This window comes from Orbicella faveolata, unplaced genomic scaffold (assembly GCF_042242905.1).
Source record: "Orbicella faveolata isolate gen_17 unplaced genomic scaffold, um_ofav_v1 contig_1, whole genome shotgun sequence".
NCBI classification, from domain to species: Eukaryota; Metazoa; Cnidaria; class Anthozoa; order Scleractinia; family Merulinidae; genus Orbicella; species Orbicella faveolata.
This window is the reverse complement of record NW_028301536.1, coordinates 6,844,779-6,865,000: the sequence shown is the minus strand read 5'-3', so window position 1 is coordinate 6,865,000 and position 20,222 is coordinate 6,844,779. Positions and strand designations below refer to the sequence as shown.

Below are 20,222 nucleotides of genomic sequence, written 5' to 3'. Positions count from 1 at the left end.
AGCTTCGTCTTTTAATTCTCAAATATCATGAACAACAGAGCCCTGACGTTATATAGAGATTAGAGGGATAACATAAAGATAGATACAGCAACAACAACTTTATTTGTACTCACTCAGCTAAAAATTAAATGAACAAAAATAAGTTTAGATAGATCCTTAGAGTTCACGTCATCCAAATAAACTATTCTCGCGCCCAAAATTATGAAAATCTTCATAACACGTTTGCCAAAATATATAACACAAGCGCTCTACTACCTTCATAACCTCTGGTACAGATCCTATGTCCATCTTGTCAAAATCCAGATCACTAGAATCTTTAAGAGCGGCGTATTCCTTGCCAAATGCTAACCACTTCTCTGTTTTGTTCAGGTTTTCGTGAAGAGATCCTGTATTACACTTTGTCGCAAAATGACCGGCAACTCCTATAGCGGCACTAAGAGTCGAAAATGGATCCTTTCCTACCACGCCACCAACGAATCCAGTAACTCCTTGAAGTATAACAACGAGGTCCTGTTTGTTGAACTGCGACTTTTTGTATACATCAGGAAGCTGGGCGGCTATTGCTTTCAGAGAACTGGCCATACTTGATTCAAACTCCTTGATGCTCTGGTGATTGTTAAGGCAGTAAAACATAATGGAGAATTAGCAGACAAACAAGTAAAATGATATAATGTAGTCAATACAATCATGGTAAATAAGGAAACGTTTATGTGACTTTCAGAATGACTGCACTCTAAGTAGACTACAATAATTCCCAGTGTTAGACAATGACTCTAGTCATTCTGATTGATTGATTGATTCATCGATTGACCCTTTGAATTTTTTTTTTAAAGCTAAACTAGTGAGCAGCACAGCACGAACTGTAATAGTAAAAATTGGTTTTAATCTCCTACGCGTTTCGTCTGACAATAGCAGACTTCATCAGAGACCTTCATTCCAACCATGCTCTTGGGTTGTTCATCTCTAGGAAGTTGAATCTTGATCTTGGCATTATTTAGGAGCAGGAGTAACTTGTCTACTGTAAATCCTCGAATTAGTGCCCGGGGCGCTCATTTCAAATTTAGGAGAAGATTGGGGGCGCTTATTCGAGGGGGGCGCTTATTTAATCTTCCCAAATCGTGGCCTGACATGATCATTTTTTTTTAATGCATCATCTGGCGCTTAAACAACAACATAAGCTGTTAATCGACATAAAAAGCTGATCCTTAAGTTTAAATCGCGGCATCGTTAGTACTTAACGTGTTCAACGTGTTCACTTAAGGCGTTCTAAAACTTAACTGAAACAATGTACAAATCTAATACTACACGACGAAAACTATACATCCTTTGTTGGCTCAGTACTCGTCCACAAAATGGTCGAAGGTGAGGGGGGCGCTTATTTAAAATTTTGCCTGATAGGAGGGGCGCTTATTTGAAGGGGGCGCTTATTCGAGGGGACGCTAATTCAAGGATTTACGGTATAAACGTACCCCATAATTATTCCCGACATCAGTTACTGAGAACAGTATATATATTTATCGTTTCGTGGGAGCGGAAAAGACAGATTCGTGTCAACTTCCGGATCGAAGAGATGAATGGGAAGCTATTGAAAGTTTCAGCATCGCTCAGCAAATTCTCACCATTCCCCCTTCCCCACAATCCCCTTGTTGTAAGCCCAAGCATCAAATGAAGTGTTTACCACCTAGTGAGATTTTATTATTCATTGTCACTATATTATTTCGTTTGTTTTTTGTTTTTACGGAAAACGTACCTTAACATAAACTCCTTTCTGGCTTATTGCTACTCGTCTAGCCTCAGTGAGTCTTTCTTTCTCTTTATCAACCTGAGTCTTAGCTGCCACTGGAAGCGCCTTGAACACTTCTTTTATATTATCCCGCCCTTGAACGGAATCTCGTATCTCATTGTACGCCTTTTCGTACGGTTCAGCGTTATTTCTAATTGCCACCGCCTTACTCTTGATAGCTTCCCATTTCATCAGCGGCGCGAACAATTGATTCCTTCCAAATCGGTCAAATCCGTCTTTGTTTAGAAAGGCTAGTCTTCGTTTTGCCACTAAGGTGAACACAAGCAGGATATAAGAAACAACATGTTTCAAAACACAGTAAGATCATTCAAGACAGCCGCTTAATTACTCAGAACAAAATCATTACAACAATATCAAGTTACATTTTGGAGGCATAATCCAGTGGCAAATATTAGCTTTGCCCTAGTAACTATCTCCAGGGAACTTGAACTCCAGCTACGGCTGGTAGTTCACAACCAGAGGCAAATGTACTGGTGAACTGTCAAAGTCGAAAGAAACCGAAAGGAAGCCGTCTACATGTCCTAGAAAAACCTTCTAGTCAGTCAATAAGTTACTTTAACAGCACAGAGCAAACCTCATCCTGACAGTTCAATTGTTAGAGAGGGAAAATAGCGGATTACTAATGACTATTTCTCTATTGCATTTTGTTGGCTATTAATCGCGACAGTACATTTTTGTTCAAAAGTAGTCGCTCAAAAAGAAAAAAAAAAAAAAAAAAGAAAAGTAAGAAAAATTTTACCCTTTCTCAATTCAGATGCATCCGATCTTCCTTGTGTTAAGGTAACGATGAACCTCAACACAGCTTCGGCTTTTGTGATCTTGTTCGACCAAATAAGATCTTCAGCGTACCTGGTCATCAGCTTTATTAAAGCTAATGGATACTTCCCTTTTCCACTGAGACTAAGGTCACGTTTCTGAAGATAAGAGCTTTTCACTTGACCGTCTGAACCAGGGGTTACCGGAGCTGATTACAATAACAAAAAGAGAACGTTGCAGAAGAGGGGCTTCTTGAGAATGGCAATCATTTTTTAGTCTTTCGTGGTTATTTTTGGTTTAATGCTGGTACAAAATATGTTAGGCCGAAAACAAAAAAAATAGCGTGTTTCAGTTCTCTATTGTGGGAACCGTAGTCTACTCTTGGTGAAATTCAAGTATAACAGGAGGCTAACAAATCTAACTGGAATAACTCGCAAGCCACACGAGGAGGCATTGTCACTTTCATTATTAAGGCTCCGTCTACAATACGCTGGATAAATTTGAAAATGTACCTTTATTTTTATAGCCAGTAGGCCTCCACACTAATCCATCATGAAAACGGAGCTTTTTGAAGTCAATGATGTCCCCTTAATCATGTGATTTCTAGCTTGCTCAAGTTTCCCTCCAAGACAAATCCAAAATGACTGCTCAGGCATTTTGGCGTTATCAAATTTCTCTGGCGTAGTGTGGACGGAAAACATTGATGGTACTTCAGAGTGAAAACACCGGGTGTTGTGTAAACGGGGCCTCAGATAAGAAAAAAAAAAAAAATTAAAGGACTTTTCTGCAATACTTAACTTTGCCCGTCACGTCCTTTTTCTCCAGGTGGGCCACGGGCCGCTTGAGCTGTTTGACCTTTCATTTTACAGCGTCGAGAACAGGGAAATTTACACCATTTTCCATGGCGTTTGCATTTGGCACCACGACCTCCGAGTCCTCCCCCACCGCCTAAAAATATCGCGAACTCTTCATTTCAGTTTTTCAAAAACAAGCAAACAAACAAACAAACAAACAAGCGAACAAAAACAGCATTATTTCCAGACAAGCGCAGGAATCAGCCAATTAATCAACCAAAGGATAGCTCTTGTTGATTTAGTGCCTTATGTAGACAGTAATTACGCAATTCTTGTTTCCTCATCAAGCAAGTCTTTATAGGACGTAAAAATGAGCTATTGATGAGACAGTTAGGGGTAGCGAGTGTTTTCGTATACGCACAGAGGGCTTTTTACTTATTCTTGTCGCGCGAGGAAACGCGGAGCCACCATGATTCTAAAAAAACGCCCACTAATTATTCACGGTTGTGTTCAGTTATACGCGAAATTATATTATTCGGTGAATTCCACAACGAGAGCTGGTTCTGTTTGGCTTATATCATAATGTGGAGAAGTTTGACTATAAGCCTTTAATCAATTCCTTTAATTAGCTTCCGGCCACATTTTGTAGTCAATAATATTTGGGTAAAGCTTTGTGATTATCAATTGATGGTTAATATTGATCATCGAATGATTGATTGATTATCGATGAGTGACTGATCAATCAAACAATTTTAAACAGTTATTGGGCTAGATTGTACACAGTATCGTGATCTGTCAGTGGCAATTGATCTTGATCTGTGACACACTGACAAATCACGATATTTTGTGATACCCCAGTTCAATAATTGTTTTATCATTTGATCACCAAGTTTGTTTCCGTATTTCAATCACTCTCTAACAGCTCATGGAAGCGATCGCCATTTTTCACACAAGACCTTGGTTACAATCGCGACCATTATTTGTAAGCAGTTATTCGCAGGTTGCATAGTTGACTCTCGGCCAATGAAAATGAAAAAAATTGCAGTGAGTGATAATTCAAATTGTTCGATTGATTATTATCAAAACTGTTGTTGTCTGAGACTGTTTAAATGGTTTCAGTATGCTGCCTGGGACTACAATGTAGGCTTGATTGTTTGCGGTTTTGCTATCCCATCTGGGTACGCCGAACTCAGTTTGTGGTCTTAGGCAGGCATTCTTACCAACTCCTCCAACGCCATTTTTAGCTTCCTGGCTCCCTCTACCAGGACATGTTTTTAGATCCAGCTTTCCTTGCACTTTTCTGACGTTTATTGTTTGGCGTCCAGCGTTACCACCGTTTCCTGTTTTGGAGTAAACGTAGTTCTGAGAATTTAATTCAAAAGTAATTAGGTGTTGATGTCAGAAGGAGTAAATATTTCATTTCACAAATTAAAACCCTCTAACAACTATGTCTCTGTGATATTGCGATATTTTTATAGCGTGATAATTTCGTTACTAAGAAGCACTTGTGGCCTACACCTGTTACACGTTCACACTTACCAGAATGCCCAGCATACCCGCCGTCTTCGCCAACCCCTCCTTGTTCACCTCGTTGCCCTGGAATATCCGAGCACTTTTCACCCATTGCTAAACAGTCTTGCTCGGTCTTGTCAGCTCTCTGATACAGAAAAAATGTACAAACAAACCCCCAAAACAAAGAAAATTGAAAAGTAAACAAATAATTTAACAAACAAACAAAAAACAAACAAACACGAGAGCAATAATTTAGCAGAATGGAGAGGCATTGGATTATACACAGACTGCTAAAGGGTTGTATGAACTTAATAGTAATCGGGATATTACAAGGGGATGTGATGCTACTTCACGGTTGTACTCAGAATATATAATGTTAAAACTGAGCATCGCTACGCAGGGCTTCAACTTTTAGAGGCTCAGTTCGATCATTCCTGGTGGAGATGTTAAAGCCCTGAATAAGAATATTTAGAATCGCTGGCCATGCTCAAAAATGACAAAATCATAAATGATGCTTCGGAAATATATCTGTAACTAAAAAAAAAAAAAAAAAAATCATAGTTTTCGAGAATTTTGTAAAAATTGAAAAGACGTGTTTTGAAAATTAGCAATGTTCTACTCGGTTGTACCGAGGTCTGATATCTAGTCGAAATGTACATTGTTGGAAAGAATGTCCTTATAATATAACAAAGTGAGTTCCAAAATATACGGGCAATCGATGTCCGCACAGGTAAAAGTGAAAGTTTTCGTTCACGTTCTTTTTATTTTCCTAAGATTTACTGTTTAAGCTTGCTCTACCAGTTTTGTGGATTGTGTAGCAGTAGTAGTTTGTAGCAACAAAAATGGAAACATTAAAAAAGTACAAATCTCTACCTTAGCCTGCTAGCTTGGCGGTTTAAGCAAGTTTTTAAGTAGTTTGAACGCCAGCGCACAAAGGGGCGAAGCCACGAGGGATTACCCGCGTTGCTATATTTCCGCCCCTTATTACATATTTTGACAACCCGATGACAAGATCAAGATCAAATTCGGAAAATTTAAACATTTCCATGCATAACCTTTTCAAGGTCTCTAAGCGTGAATGATTTCAAAATGGCACTTTGTCAGAAATCTGAAATTGGTCTGGAAATAGAAAGATCAGACACATCATCTGATCGTGTGTGCCATGCCTGTACACGAAAAATAAGAAACGTTTTGAACTTCATAATTTTATCTACTCGAGCCTGCAGAAAGTGAAGCAAGCCGCGATCGAAGTCGTCAAACAAGAAAAAGATATAAAACATCAAACGACAATTCCATTGCTGTGAAGTTCAGCGATAATACTTCTGAAATTTGGTTGTCGATGATGCTCTTTAACAGCGAAATAACCACGATACTGGTTCTCGTAGAAGACAATTCTTGTCTGGTGTGCGCAAACAGAGAATCACGGTAAAAATCATGATTTCGCCAAAGCCTGTTGGGAAAACGGCCATTACGTCTCTCCCATGAGGCAAATTGTTTACGATTGTTTCTTGCTCGTGTTGGCAGTTAACAATTTCTCGATATTCGCGAAGACTATGCAGGCGCGATAACGCTTTCGACAACGCTTCGTCAATTATTTTCTCTTTACACGCCAAAGATCTGCGTTGTAATCAGTGTTGTTCCTTGGAGCTGTCCCTTGGGAGATAAGCGAAAACTTTGATTGATGGGTTAGCCTTCTGATCCAATGGCAGTGGCCCGTGCGCCAGCGTACAAAATTAGCATCCGTGCGGGCGGTTTCTCAGGTTGTCTCTCTCTTAAGCTCCTCGCGGCTTTGGCGCTTGTTATCGCGGCTTCACCTCTTTCGTAGGGCGCTCAAATTGCTTAAAAACCGCAAGCTACGCAGGCTACTATACCTTTGCTGAGCTGTCGGCCCCTTTTCTACCATCGGAACCATCTTGCCCCTGCTTCCCATTTCCACCACTTGTTACAATGCTTACTTGCCCAGCTACCGTGTCAGCAAATATTTCCACTTGGAGGAACAAAGAAGGAAGGCGTACATTTTCACAACAGCAACAACAACACAACTTAAAACAACAGCCATGATGACAATCCCAATAGCAGGTCAACAGCAATAATAATAAAGTAGAGCCTCATGTAAGCGACCACCCAAAATGTCAAGCCTAGGTGGTCGATTATGAGAGGTGGTCACTCATGAGAGTTTAAATCATATGGAATCAAAATTCTGGTTCATTAGAATATGATAACTGCCGAGACTGACCTCATGCGCCAATGCATATGCAGTGTTTTATTCATGCGGAAAGTCAATTTCGAGAAAAAAATCCGGTAGTGTCATTGAAAAATTTCCATCTCCTGTGCTTCCTGTTAGCCTCCGCATGATCAAATGTATTTCCACTTTTAAGTCAAATCTTAAAACTTATCTTTTTAAATTAGCTTTTAATATTTCTTAAATATGTATATATAATAAATGATGTAGTGTTTTTTTTTTATTGTTATTATTTTAAAATTTTATTGTAGATTTTTAATACTTGTATAGTTTTAGGTTATTTATTGTTGTAATGCGCTTTTGATCACCTGGTATGTTAAAAAGCGCACTATAAATCAATAAATTATTATTATTATTATTATTATTATTATTATTATTATTACCCAGGAATACGATAATGTTAAAACACCTTATTATCCAATTTCCCCTCTATTATCTGTCAAGTGGTCGCTTAAGGGGTGTTAAAAGCAACAGAAAATTTCAAAATTTTAGCTCTAAAAGTGGTCGCGGTCGCTTACGACAGGTGGTCGCTTACAAGAGGTTCCCAATGTAATGATTTGACTGGGAAACTTTTGGTATTTTGGAAAACTGGTCGCTGAGGACACGACGCCCCTTGCGAGAGGTGGTCGCAACCGGAGGTTCGACTGTAACAATAATAATAATAATAATAATAATAATAATAATAATAATAATAATAATAATAATGTACTGTATTGTGCAAAACTGCGGACGGTGTGACGCAGACAAAACCATGACCCTACGTTAATTTTAACGAGTGCATTAGAAATTTTACTAGCTGACAGTGCAACTTACAACTTCTTTCACGGGCACATTAATCTACAGTATTGATTTGGATAGTGATTTTGTGTTTGGTAATCCGGCGCTGTTTTGGTTTAGAGGCGAATCTTTGCTGACGTCATTGTTTACACTTTTCCTTATTAACATAGGACTTTGCGCATAGAAGACATCATGCTAGACACGATTTACTAGAAAAAATGTTGTAGGCAAATATTGTAAACAAAGATTCTCCTATTAGAACGCACAAGTGGTTGTTATTTATGGTACTGGTACGCCCTTTACTTACCTAATGGTCCTGGCACCCCGTGCATCCCATCACCTCCATCGGAACTTGGAGGTAATTTCTGAAATTTTTGTGTTAAATCGGGAGCTCGAAGGTCCAATTTACTTTTATCCAAAAAGAACACTTCACGGCTGTACATCGCCAATTTTTTAATGCCACCCATTCTGATGTTACCCTAAAGGTTTATCAGTTTTGTAACGTTAGTAACGCAATAATTAGTTTGTGATAAATTGCCCGTGTTCACTAATCAGTAACTAAGCAAGAACTCATGCATTGTCACTGGTGAGTTTGAGAGGTGCATTTTCGATCTCAAAGCTAGCTACACATTATAGACAGGCATTGCCTATAATATATGCAAATACCAGTAAAAACATGCGTGCATTTACGAAGAGATGTTGTAACCTAAGGGGGGGGGGGGTACTCCCAGCAAAATCGGGTGGGAGTGTGTGGCCCGCCTCCCAAAACCCTTGTCCTATTTATGACCAAAATCTGCGATATTCCCTACCCTATTTAGGACCTGACCAAAAATTCGGAACTCTATTTATATATGACCTAACCCTTAAATCAAAACCCTGTTTCAGACCTTCGTTATAATAAGTTCCCTAGTTCAGACCAATGTTAAATTACCGTAAGCATAATTTGTGAAGGGCTCTTGTCGATTTTCTTTTCGATTATGACGAAAAAGTGGCTTCTTTTTAAAAACATACCCATATCAAGGCTAGAGTGCAAAAACCATACCTATTTATGACCAAAATGGCCAAAATCAGCTAAAATCGATATCCTATTTATGAACAAAACTGCTGAAAAACCATACCCTTTGGGCCGCACATACCTAAATAGGCCATATAAGGGAGCACCCCCCCCCCCCCTGGGTGTTGCAAGTGGCAGGGCCAAAATTCTGACAAGAATTCCCAGCGAACGACTGAATGAACTGTAAAGTCGGTATCACAACGATAGCTATCTACGAATAGGGATGGCAATGCACACTTTGTTCTGTTTTGTTTCTACTTTTCTTCCTCGTTGCTGTTGTGTTGTTTCTTCTTGTTGTTCTTCGTATGTTTGTTTGTTTTTATGGCGTACCTTAACGTATACAGTATCTGCCAGGATTTCAATTTCGACACCGTTAGACAGCTCCTGAGAATCTCCGAAGTTGATTTTCTTCTCTGTTTTAAGATGCTCTTGTACATAATCCATGTGCACTGCTCGGCCTACTGCTTGATAACGATCTGTTGGATCAGAGTCATTAAAGTAAATTAAAGTGTCCGTTAGTTTTACTGCAACAATAAACAGTGGATTACTTTCTTTTTAATGAAGCTAGCATATTACTGAAATCGACATTTGCAATTTTTTGTAAGCAATCATTTTGTATAACCCTTGAAATACTGTAAAGAGGACTAACTAAGAGTGACACAACAGCCATCTTTTCGTTAGTCTATTTATCCTTTCATTTGTTAGGAAAAACGACCAATATGAAGTGTTTTTGATAAGATTTTCTCTAACTCATATCAACGATATCTTTAATTAAGGGATCACGCAACAACTTTAAGTGGTACGAGAGAACATAACTTTACATCGAAACACAATTAAGTATGCAATGCATGACACCAACTGGTTCAGATATTAAGGTACAAATCCGGATCCATACCCGAAAGAACGCAGCCATAAAGTTCCGCTCTCATAGCAATATTGTCGTTCCATACTTTTGGCTTTAGTAGCACGTATCGAGCAATAATTGGTTGCTGCAGGACATGGGTCACCACGCTGTCGCTATCACTATTTCCTGTAAACACCTGAAAACAGAAGAAATGTTGAGTCTCGCGAGTGTTATGATAAGGTAATGATACTGATGCTGACGATAATTATATATAGGAAAATCTGAAATATTAAAGGAGGTCTTTGTTTTCTAAGCTTACCAAACTACAAATCCTAAACCCCTCAAAAGCTGTGCATTGGTCTTTCGTTTTTTTAGTTGCACATTTATCTCTTCTGGAACTGACATACACATCTGTAACAATTGTATTACTGTGATATCCAGGCTAAGCAAACCCTTCATTTTTATTGAGAAATCTTATTACAATTGGAGGGAGGGGGAAGGTTCAATCCACCACCTCTCGAAATGTTTGGAACAACTAGTGACAGTGATGCCGACCATATGCTAAAGAACAGCCTTGTGCCATTGACAGTTTCTAATTTATAATTTTGATAACGGCACGTGAAAATGATCTATTTCCACTGGTCAAAACTTCGGCATTACCATTAAGACTGATTCTTTTTTGATAGCGGTGGAACTTTCTAACAAGCCAGCCATATACATCTATGTTCAGCGTAATCGTATATAATGAGGTCTTACCTTATCAGCACCATTTTCTTGATATGTGTGGAAAGGAAGAGAAGAGGAGCCTTGATCCGCACTGTAAGAAAGAGTATACTTCTGTACCCACCACGCACGACCGTGGTAGCCTTGGGTTTGCAATTTTGTGATTTTGACATTTCGCCAAAAGTCGACTTGAAGAAATTGATTTTGGTTATTGGTTTTAGCTGCCCATGCGCCGGTCTTCCCTCTGATAGCGGCAAGGTTCAGCCTGGCGTTTTCCGGACCATGATCTTTATCCAACGATGAAGAAGCGCTCATTTGCTGGTTAGTAACAAGACCGTTTTCCAAGCCAAGTGCCTCTTCACTAGTACATTCTGATAATAAGTAAAAGAACATATCTCTCAACTAATCGATCGGCCCATCAGTCGGTCAAATTTTAACTTAATTTTAATTTTAACTTAATTCTTAAGTTAAGGTGGTTGGCAAGTGTTTCTTGCACTTTCCAGCAGTTATACTTAGATAGACCAATACTGCCACACCTTATCAAAATATGCTTCGATATAGGTATCGCTTAAAGATGATTTCTCGTCTGTACTGCGCACTCTCGAGAGTTTGTTTGAGTTTTTTTGGTTTGTTTCATGTAAGACATCACGAAATGTGAAAATTTCGCAGCTACTTAAATGAAGCAAATTCAAAGTTTCAAAACAACCGCCGTTATGGATGCTTCGTTCTTTCTCATAATACTTGATGAAACAACTTCGCAGCTGTAAAAATCAATGAAGCTGTTGGAAAAAAGAATTTGAAAGGCCTCAAAGATAAGGCTTGAGGCTCGTAACGAATAATTTCGATTCGCATTCCATCGAGTGAGATTAGGGTGCTGAGACTGCGCAGTACAGACTGGAAATCATCTTTAAACACCCAATCATTGGTGAACAAGTTATGGTCATCTTAAAACCCCTTCATTTTAGCTTTAAATCATGCTTTTAATTCAAAAACTGTTTGGTGAAACTCACTTTTTTCTATCATCGAATTTTGATAAGCGTGTTGAAATGCGGCTTTTCCAAAAATTGGAACCACTATTCTTTCCAGTTTCTCTTCACCCTTTTCACCTTAGATACAAGTTATGTCGTTCTAAGCTATTTAACTTACAAAACTGCATACATACTGTATTACACTACTGCATACAGTACCTGCGTCGAGGGAAACAATCGAAGGTGTTTCAAACCATTTCATCGGAATGTACTCGACGTCCTTAGGCAAGGACTGATCTCCTTCTTGCAACGAAACGCATTTATCTTCTACAAAAGTGATAAAGTATATTGATTTACAGCTGACATGTATCTGTAATTTTGATTTCTCAGATTAGGAATTAATTAGGATTCGCCCAACCGCATTCTTTGTTGAACCTGCTTAAGCGCTAAAATCCAGCGTGTATTGTTATTGTACCGCACGCCTATGCGAAAACAGCAAATTAGGAAGCTATAAAACTTTTGCATATTCTGCGTTACTATATAAAGAGGGTCGTGGACTTTTTTTTATGAATGTTACTAAGTGCGCCCTCACGTGTCAATTGTGAAATAATCCACACAGCCAACTCCAAAACATAATGCTGCAAGGATCCATTTTTTAATACATCGTTCTGAAATTCCTTGGGACAATTTATCCAGCCACGAACTTTCAGTATTAAGAATTAATATATTCGTAGCTCGACCAGAAACTGACTAGCTCAGGCAAATATTGCAAACAAAGATTTTGGAAGGAAAACAAAAAGAAAAAAAAGAAGAAACAATCAGACCACATTTTCACAAAGCTTACCGGATATCTTTTCCTCTGCAAGACGTGATGAAAAAAAAAACAAAAACAAAAACAAAAACAAAAACAAAAACAAAAAAAACAAAAAAAAAAACAAAAAAACAAAACAAGTTAAGAGACAACGTGAAGTCTTATAGAATAAACAAACTTAAAACATTGCATACTTCATTTAGGACATAAATGCTGTTTTCCATATAAAGAAAGAAAAAAAAAAGGGAAAAAAAAATTAAAAAGCAGTGTAAACAGCATAATTTTTAGACAGCATTTTCTTTGTATTCCCAGTCTGTAACACTAACGTGTGAAATTGTCTCTAGCGAGAACCCTCTTAGTTACGGCCTGATTGGTAGTAACTCGCCACCTTAATCATCCGGGGGTCCCGCTTTAGAGACAACGAAATATTTCGCCCTGCCTCGCAACCGCCCTCACGAAATGAATGTCTCCCGGAAATATTAAGGGTCCCAGTCTCTTGTTGGGTTCAAAATGAGTATGTCTTAGCTTAAATAGTACCCAATCCAGACGAGCTGCCTATATCATGCACCTTTTCCGTGACTCCTAACACAGCTGTCGATGATTGCATACTCTTGCTACTCGTTCACCAGAAGTTTCATCAAGGATAAATATATATATTAAAAAAATGTGAAATACCAAGCATATGAGAATGTCAATAGTTTAAAAATGATAAAACTTATGTACTTTTAACCGGTTTACTTGAGACACCATAAATTTCCACTCTAAGGCAGTTCCATTTATTTCGTTTCGTTGGATGGAAGCGAATATATCTTGCAGACACTGACACTGGTAACTTGTGTTGGTCTACTGTCTTGCTTCCACCTTTTCTGTTAAATTCCTATCAAACAAAACAGTTTTGACTTCGTAAGTGGGGAGAAGGCATCCACCTTTTCCATACAATGCTATCCCGCTGCATTGCATTCTCAGGAAGCATACAAATTTAAATGTGGTGTCTGTAATGCTAGCTATGTTGAGAAAATAACTACACACTCCTGCAACATTTACTTTCTCAATCGTGATACATTTGGGGTACAGGGTTAACAGTCACGTTAGAATCTATGTTATGTGGCACGTTTTTCTTTATTGGACTCGGCTCCCATTAGCTTCCAACTTCAAACTGAGGCTCTCCAAAATGAATGGGAACGCCACGCACTGATCAAACAACTCATTATCAGTATTTCTTGTTTCCATTTCAATAAGTTGTTTGTTGTCCCACTTAGATATAACATAATATTTTCACAGCTCTATATTCATTATTTTGTGGCACTCCTTGTATCAGTTTAAGGATTCGTATCCGTATCATGTCAATTAATTTTTAGTATTATTCAGTTGAGCGGTTTTAATTTGAATGTCGAAAAGTAATTGGTGTTGTATCAACTACGATCTAGTAGAATTGGCTTAAAAAGACTCGCGCCACCTTTTATCCAATCAGAAGTAAAATCAAAACCAATCGTGAGTCACTCGAATTCGTTTTCGAACGCTTTGCTTCATGTTCAGCTGCATGTAGCTACTCCTAGTTTGGATTTGTTGACTTTGTCTTCAGTGTTCTTTTGTGATTAGCTAAAGCGATATCTTTCGTTTTGGTTTTATGTCACTCAATTGGAAACCCCTCTGCCTGATCATCCATCAGCAGTTCAACCACCTTGAACTGATGATGGATGCAGAAGGTATCCAATACATATCTGATAAACTCAAACGATGTGTCGTTGTTTTGAAATGTTTCATTTTGTCCATACCATTGCTACGATATGTACATTAACATTGTCGATTCATTGTAGCTCTTGCATTCGATTTCATGATCATGTGAACCTTTCCTTTTGAATAATGCCACCATGTGAATTTCAGATATAAACCGACCATGTGAGATCAAACACAAGAAAAAATGGATCTGTTCTCACCACGTCTTCATTCCCATCCTTGTAAGGTGTCCACATTCTACCACCAGATAAATAAGACATCTTGAAATCTGTGACCCACTCATGACCATTTATGTCTCCTTGGGTCGCAACACCACACACGTCAAAACGTTTTCCAAGATCAATCTGCAACCAGTCGTTATTCTCATCAGCTTCTTTGGTGCACCAGCCATTGCCCCTGTTACCGTTGAGTCGACCGTAAGCGGCCTGCGAGTTATTATGTAGGGAAGATGCTGTCATTTGACGGTCTGGGATTTTCTTTTGGTCTGAAACGCCTACAGGCTTGGTGAAGCAGTTATCTCCAGATCCTGAACTTAGATTTTCTTTTGAACTTGCGGAATATAAAATCTCCCATCCTTTGAAATAATAGTCAATACATCTTTATTAACGAAAAGTAATATTGCATTTACTAGTCACAAGGAGCGCTAACACCAAACTCTACGGCGTCCTTTTGGAATTTTAAATTAACGGCCCACTGGTGAAAGGTCTGGAGCCGAAAACTTATTAAGTATCGAGTAGAAGACGACAGATCATATCTGGCATCTCAGATCTTTATTTTTTAGTTGTCTAATTAAGAAATCCTGTATCAAATTTCATCTTGTCGAATGCCTAATTAGAAAAACACGGTAAGCATGCATGTTCTAAGAGAACAGCCTAAAGATGAACCTACCTTGTCCAAAACCCACATCCATAATTGTGAGAAAAATGAACGTTGATATCAGATGGCAAGGATTCATCGGCTCTCACCATTCAAATTATACACGTAACAAAACCACGCCCGGATAAGAAAAAAAGATCTAAATATAACCTAACGCAATCTCTACAAGGTCCACTTTCGCCAACTAAAGAAACGCGTCTAGGCATCCACATAAATTGAAGAAAACAATGAAATAAACGAATAATATACATTTTTCCACTTATATTTCGACAGGAACGATACGCTTGCAATCTTTAAAAAGGCTGACTGTCAAATAGCTGAGGACCGTTTTGAGAGTACCTGTGCACTCGTGATAGCTTAAGAAATCGCTCGCTATATCACTGGGTTAGGTTTACAACGATTCTGCCTGTTTTCCTGCGGAGTAGAAACCAGCATAAAAAGGAAAAGAAAAAGAATTATCGTTTCATAGAAAAACACAAATATCGCAGACATCCATGGCAGTGAAGTCATGGTGGTCTTCTCATTGCTCGATTAAAAATTGATCATTGTAGCAGAATAATTTTTCGGGAAACCAAATGTTTTTATGGTCTATCTTTTGGACAGATTCAAGCTCTTATTCTTTCACCATTTAACTTGCTTTGCATCTTTGATCAATTAGCCATACATGAATATGTATAACTATAAAATGGAAATGTTCGTAATTATGTACTAACAATTAAGCAACTGTAGTTGACCCATACCTGTCATTTTTGTCACATGTTTAACCGCAGGATAGTTCTTTCCTGATATACAGCTTAAAGATATAAAATTATCGCGTATTGTGAAGTCTTTATTGTAATTCCATTGCCCTAAGTTTTCATGGACAAGCTAAAGAGACCATTTTCGTATTTTCGTCACTGGAATGGAACAAACTTGCAAGACGTGTCTACATTTCTCTTAATATTCTCCTTGGAAGTACACGGCCTACAATATTTCTGTAAAGGATATTAATTTCTTGTATTTTTTTTATTATACACTGGAATATGTTCCCTGGCCTTTCCACGGGTGTCGCATTTTAATTTCGACGAAAATTTATCTTACTTTAAAGAAGCTACTCACACGATGAAAGCTGTTGCGAGTCAGAATCAAAAGCCTTGTTAACTCCGTTTTTGCATGAATTTGATCGATCGCTTTATTTCTTGAGCACATTGTTAAGCTTTCAATAGACCTTTTCCCGCTTTGTTCTTTTTAAATAGTGAATGCGCAGTCTTGAGAGAGCTATAGGAGTTAACTAATGATAAACTTCACTCGCTCGGTAAAGCCAGTAAGTCGGTAGATGGGTCAAAAACATTTTGAGGCAATTCCGCTGACCAGTTTATTACGTGAGAGGGACGACAAGAGGGCTGCAACACTTGAGAAATGCTCACCAGCTGCCATTTTGAATTTTCATTTAAAAAATGTTATGCGTTTAACCAAACATCAATCAACCTCATTCACAGGTCTTCATCACTTGTACCTCGTTCACAGAATCAGGTTCCATTTTCCGTACGCACAATGCAATGATATGCTCATTTCCATAATCATGCATGGTTATCCAAATGTTTTTGGTACTTTTGTGAACAGCTATTACTTATACTCAAAATATGAAAAAGACATAGACATAGACATAGATATAGACAGTATATTTTACTTGGACAACACACTTAGCTATGGTAAAGGTACATCACATAGACTGGTTAAGCAGAGTCTACAGGACGCACTAGCTAGTTTACAGGTGCGCGAAAAAAATAAAATAAAACAAAACAAACAAAGAAACAAACAAAAAAAAGTAAAAAATGTATGTACAATTAGTTAAATTAAAGGACAAAATTATCTACACCATTTCATTTAACTAGTCCATTCACGAATTTGCTCATACGACACTTTGATTGTTATATATTTTAATTCTTATGTACCATCGAAAAGTTTACACGATTGCAGTAAATATATTTAATTCTAGACGTCGCTCAGCTTAGCGATGCCAAACTATGTTATTCCCTCGATAAAGCGTCTATTGTTGCAGCCTGCTTGTTTAGATCGAGACTCATTGCTCATAGCTTTAATAACGTGAACGAAAGCTTTGTTTTGCTCTTTTTGCGCGAAATTAACAAGGACGCTTATCTCAACTTACTGGCCTGGCCAAAATATATTACTTGCATTTTTCTCTTTCACTAATCAGTTAATTTTCGAGCAGTAAACACAAACTGAAAGTAGATTGCAAGATGGTTTCATTCAAATCCTGATTCAAATCATCGCTGATCACAATTTCACCAAAGCGGCAAATAATTTCATGAAAACAGACTTCGCACCATGTGGCCCGAAATTCGCGTGTTGATTGGATAGCAGATTGCTTTGGTCAGCGAATCGAAATAGTCTTCAAGGCCTGGGCAAGTTCTTTTTTTTAAAGTACGTCGGCAAACATGTGTACAAGCAACAAGTCCCGGCGAGAAGGCGAGTAGGCGGGTAGGCAAGTAGAATCACAATAAGGATTTCAGACTACTCGAAAATTTTGTTGTATTTAAGCAGAATATCAAAAAAAAGAATTCTCCCACTGTGGAACCTGTGTCTTAAAAGACAAGTATGTGCCAACTGCATTTGTTGGAAGTTTCATATTTTCATTTGCTGCAAGTTACATAGTTACGAAAATCAGCAAAAGTGCGTTTTGCACAAGGTAGGTCCATCTTTGGTATTTTCTGGTAGCGCTTAATGCTTACCGTGATTGTTAACAAGATAACTCAAGTAGGTCTTACCCAAACACAACGAATTGAACAACACTTGAAGAAACTCTTTCACCTCTTACAAAACAGCTAACATGTAGCTTGACTTGCCACAATTGCGTCATTTTGAATACCCGTCTACTTTCTCAGAATATCGCTTTACTCTAAACACTATTTTTGAGTCTTCCACAGCATTAATTAATACCATCTAACAGGCCAAAAGTTTATTTTTTGAAGACATTGATTTTAGTTTTATGTACGTATCTGATTTTTTCCCGTCCTCTTTGATCGCTGTATTACATATCCGTGGCTCGAAATAGGTTTTTTAGTCTCTTACTGACGGGTTTTTACCAGAGTTTAAGAATTCGGCAAATATCTTACCATGAAAGATCAGTTGAATATGATTTTACGAGAACACGAAGTCGCGGAACGGTTTGACAACTGCGAATCCTTGGACTCAGCAGAGATTGCGAATTTCAATACTGCTATGAATCGTTACCATTAACACAAGCCAAATTTACTTAATTTTCTTGCTTAAGAGTGATGAGAGCTTTTTAAAGAATATTTCTGTAATTGTTCGATTAAAACTGAAAATTCCATGATATATATATTTTTTCTTTCGAAGGTTTTTCCTCGATTCTTCATTGTCGATGCCAGCCATGCACTTTAGGTGTTGATATTGGCTTTACCACTCACTCACAGCCCGTCATGCCCACCGGCACACAGTGCAGCAATAAGGGACCTCCACAGCTGTCTGTCCCCGGCCAGCTTTTGCATGGATATTTGCTTTAGTAATTTTCTAATGGTAAGCAGCTTTTAAAGGAGGGGTAGCTGGAAGAACTGCGATTTTGCTGAATGTTTACTTCCGTAGTTGACTTAGACAGGCCACTTGACTACCGACCTAGAGGCTGCACTCTTTATAAATTACAGCGACGTCTTCTTATGGGAGGAGAAACCTCCTGCTTACAGGGTGCATGATCATTCCGAGGGATTCGATAACCTTTACAGGGATAAATGTGGATTTCTTTAATTTTAATCAGAAATCCTAAATTCTCTAGAATTAACCTAAAATAAGAATGTCTTCCCCGGCCCCTTATAAGGTGCTATTCGTGATGAGCACATCAGCAAGATAAATTATCCGGATACCAATTTTTCTGGAACTATCCGTTACTGGGTCGAATGCCTTGGTGAAAATTTCAGGTGCTGATGACAGTCCGAACGGAAGACAATTGAATTTTTTATCCTCCCTTGGAACTGGAAGTTGTTGAATTTCTGAGACCTAATTTGAAGCTGGAGGTGGCAGTGAAATATGCTTCCTTGAGGTCGAGATTGCGCATGAAATCGCCTAGTCTTAACAGGTCTGCAACTACTTGAAGCCCTCCATTTTGAAGTTATATTATTCCACATAGTTGCCGAGCCAGGAAAGGCCGATTAATGGTCGCTGTTCTTTTCCCCAATAAAGAGAGTGCTGTAGAACCAAACGAAGGATTGAAAGCAACGTTTTGTAGGAGGCTTGTTATTTCTCCCTTCTCTTGGGGGGTCTGTGGGGCGACATAGCATAGGGGAAAGTACGGCCGGTTTGCCGAGGACGGTCTAGCAGTTCTATTTCTTAACCCTGCAAGGTCAACCTGTCAATTCTGAGTGAGGAAGTGCAACCTCCCGGCCACCTTCTGAAGATGAATCTTCTTTAATTTAATTGGGAGTGAAAATGGAAAATCCCATCTTACCTCAGAACATGATCGGATTTCTCGAAGACCGTTTGCGCTGAAGTTATCTTTCTTGAGTTTCCCTCAAAATCGTATCTTATCAACGTTTGTCATAAATCGCGGGGCTGGCTCTTTCGTTTTATGTAGTCCTGTTAATCAAAGAGGAAAAACTTTAGCGACGTGACACGCCTAGCCAATTGAAGCGAGCAGTTAAACTTAAGTTAGAAAAAGCGTAGGCGCTTTCGCTGTCATCACCAGTAGCCTCCGATATATTACGATCTGAACTTAGAAATTCAAGGCGTCTCACCCATACAATGTAAGCCTCGTGTCACCGGACACGAGGCAAAAAGTGTATCCTGAATAAGGATGTTGAACATTCACAACAGAGACAGACGTTAGATGAAACGTTACAAAGTGAGAACATAGAAATACATCCGATTAAATGTAAATTTGCAATGAGATAATTTTATCTCAACAATGGATTTCAACAGGTGCAAACTTCACCTTGATCTTATATAAGTGCGGTTATGATTGCTCCATGCTACATTAAGTGTGTGTAGTATTTTTTTATTGCAAAGTTCTATTAAATCTCGTAAGAGCAGTAAGAGAGATTGCTGCAAAACATAAACAGTGTAACAAAAATTGGGGAATTATTTCTTCAAGTACGTACTGGTACCAGCTCAACTTCAAAATGACCTGAGTCTTTTTGTGTTTTTTTTTTTCATTACACGATTTGCCTCACCCACACTAAGTACGCGCGTATTCACTATTCTTTTAATTTAAAGCCTGAGTGGCAATATCCTTATTGTTATTTTTTCTTGTTCATTTGACGTTGGCTTATGGCATGGTACTTTGGTCCTAATTAACGGATTAACGAAACAAG

The 20,222-nt window shown here is 38.4% G+C and overlaps 2 protein-coding genes across 2 annotated transcripts in view; both read right to left on the bottom strand.

Annotated features, from left to right (window-relative positions):
* LOC110042319 (uncharacterized) overlaps window positions 1-11,796 on the bottom strand; it is an 18,633-nt gene extending 6,837 nt beyond the window's left edge. Inside the window, exons 1-12 of the mRNA XM_089286980.1 lie at window positions 11,694-11,796; window positions 10,540-10,877; window positions 9,835-9,979; window positions 9,270-9,415; window positions 8,193-8,364; window positions 6,738-6,853; window positions 4,894-5,011; window positions 4,575-4,694; window positions 3,359-3,508; window positions 2,544-2,768; window positions 1,751-2,052; window positions 256-606 (exon numbers count right to left, since the gene is read on the bottom strand). Of these exons, the coding sequence (XP_089143106.1) occupies window positions 256-606; window positions 1,751-2,052; window positions 2,544-2,768; window positions 3,359-3,508; window positions 4,575-4,694; window positions 4,894-5,011; window positions 6,738-6,853; window positions 8,193-8,364; window positions 9,270-9,415; window positions 9,835-9,979; window positions 10,540-10,877; window positions 11,694-11,736 (2,226 nt within the window). The 5' untranslated portion in view covers window positions 11,737-11,796. The remainder of the gene's footprint in view (window positions 1-255; window positions 607-1,750; window positions 2,053-2,543; window positions 2,769-3,358; window positions 3,509-4,574; window positions 4,695-4,893; window positions 5,012-6,737; window positions 6,854-8,192; window positions 8,365-9,269; window positions 9,416-9,834; window positions 9,980-10,539; window positions 10,878-11,693) is intronic.
* A 1,204-nt stretch (window positions 11,797-13,000) lies between these two features.
* On the bottom strand, window positions 13,001-15,126 carry LOC110042363 (contactin-associated protein-like 5). Its single transcript, XM_089276459.1, has 3 exons — window positions 14,911-15,126; window positions 14,223-14,596; window positions 13,001-13,162 (listed from the first exon to the last, which is right to left on the bottom strand). Exons 1-3 carry the CDS (start codon window positions 14,975-14,977, stop codon window positions 13,001-13,003), a joined length of 603 nt encoding a protein of 200 aa, XP_089132585.1. The 5' UTR covers window positions 14,978-15,126.
* Window positions 15,127-20,222: the final 5,096 nt, after the last annotated feature.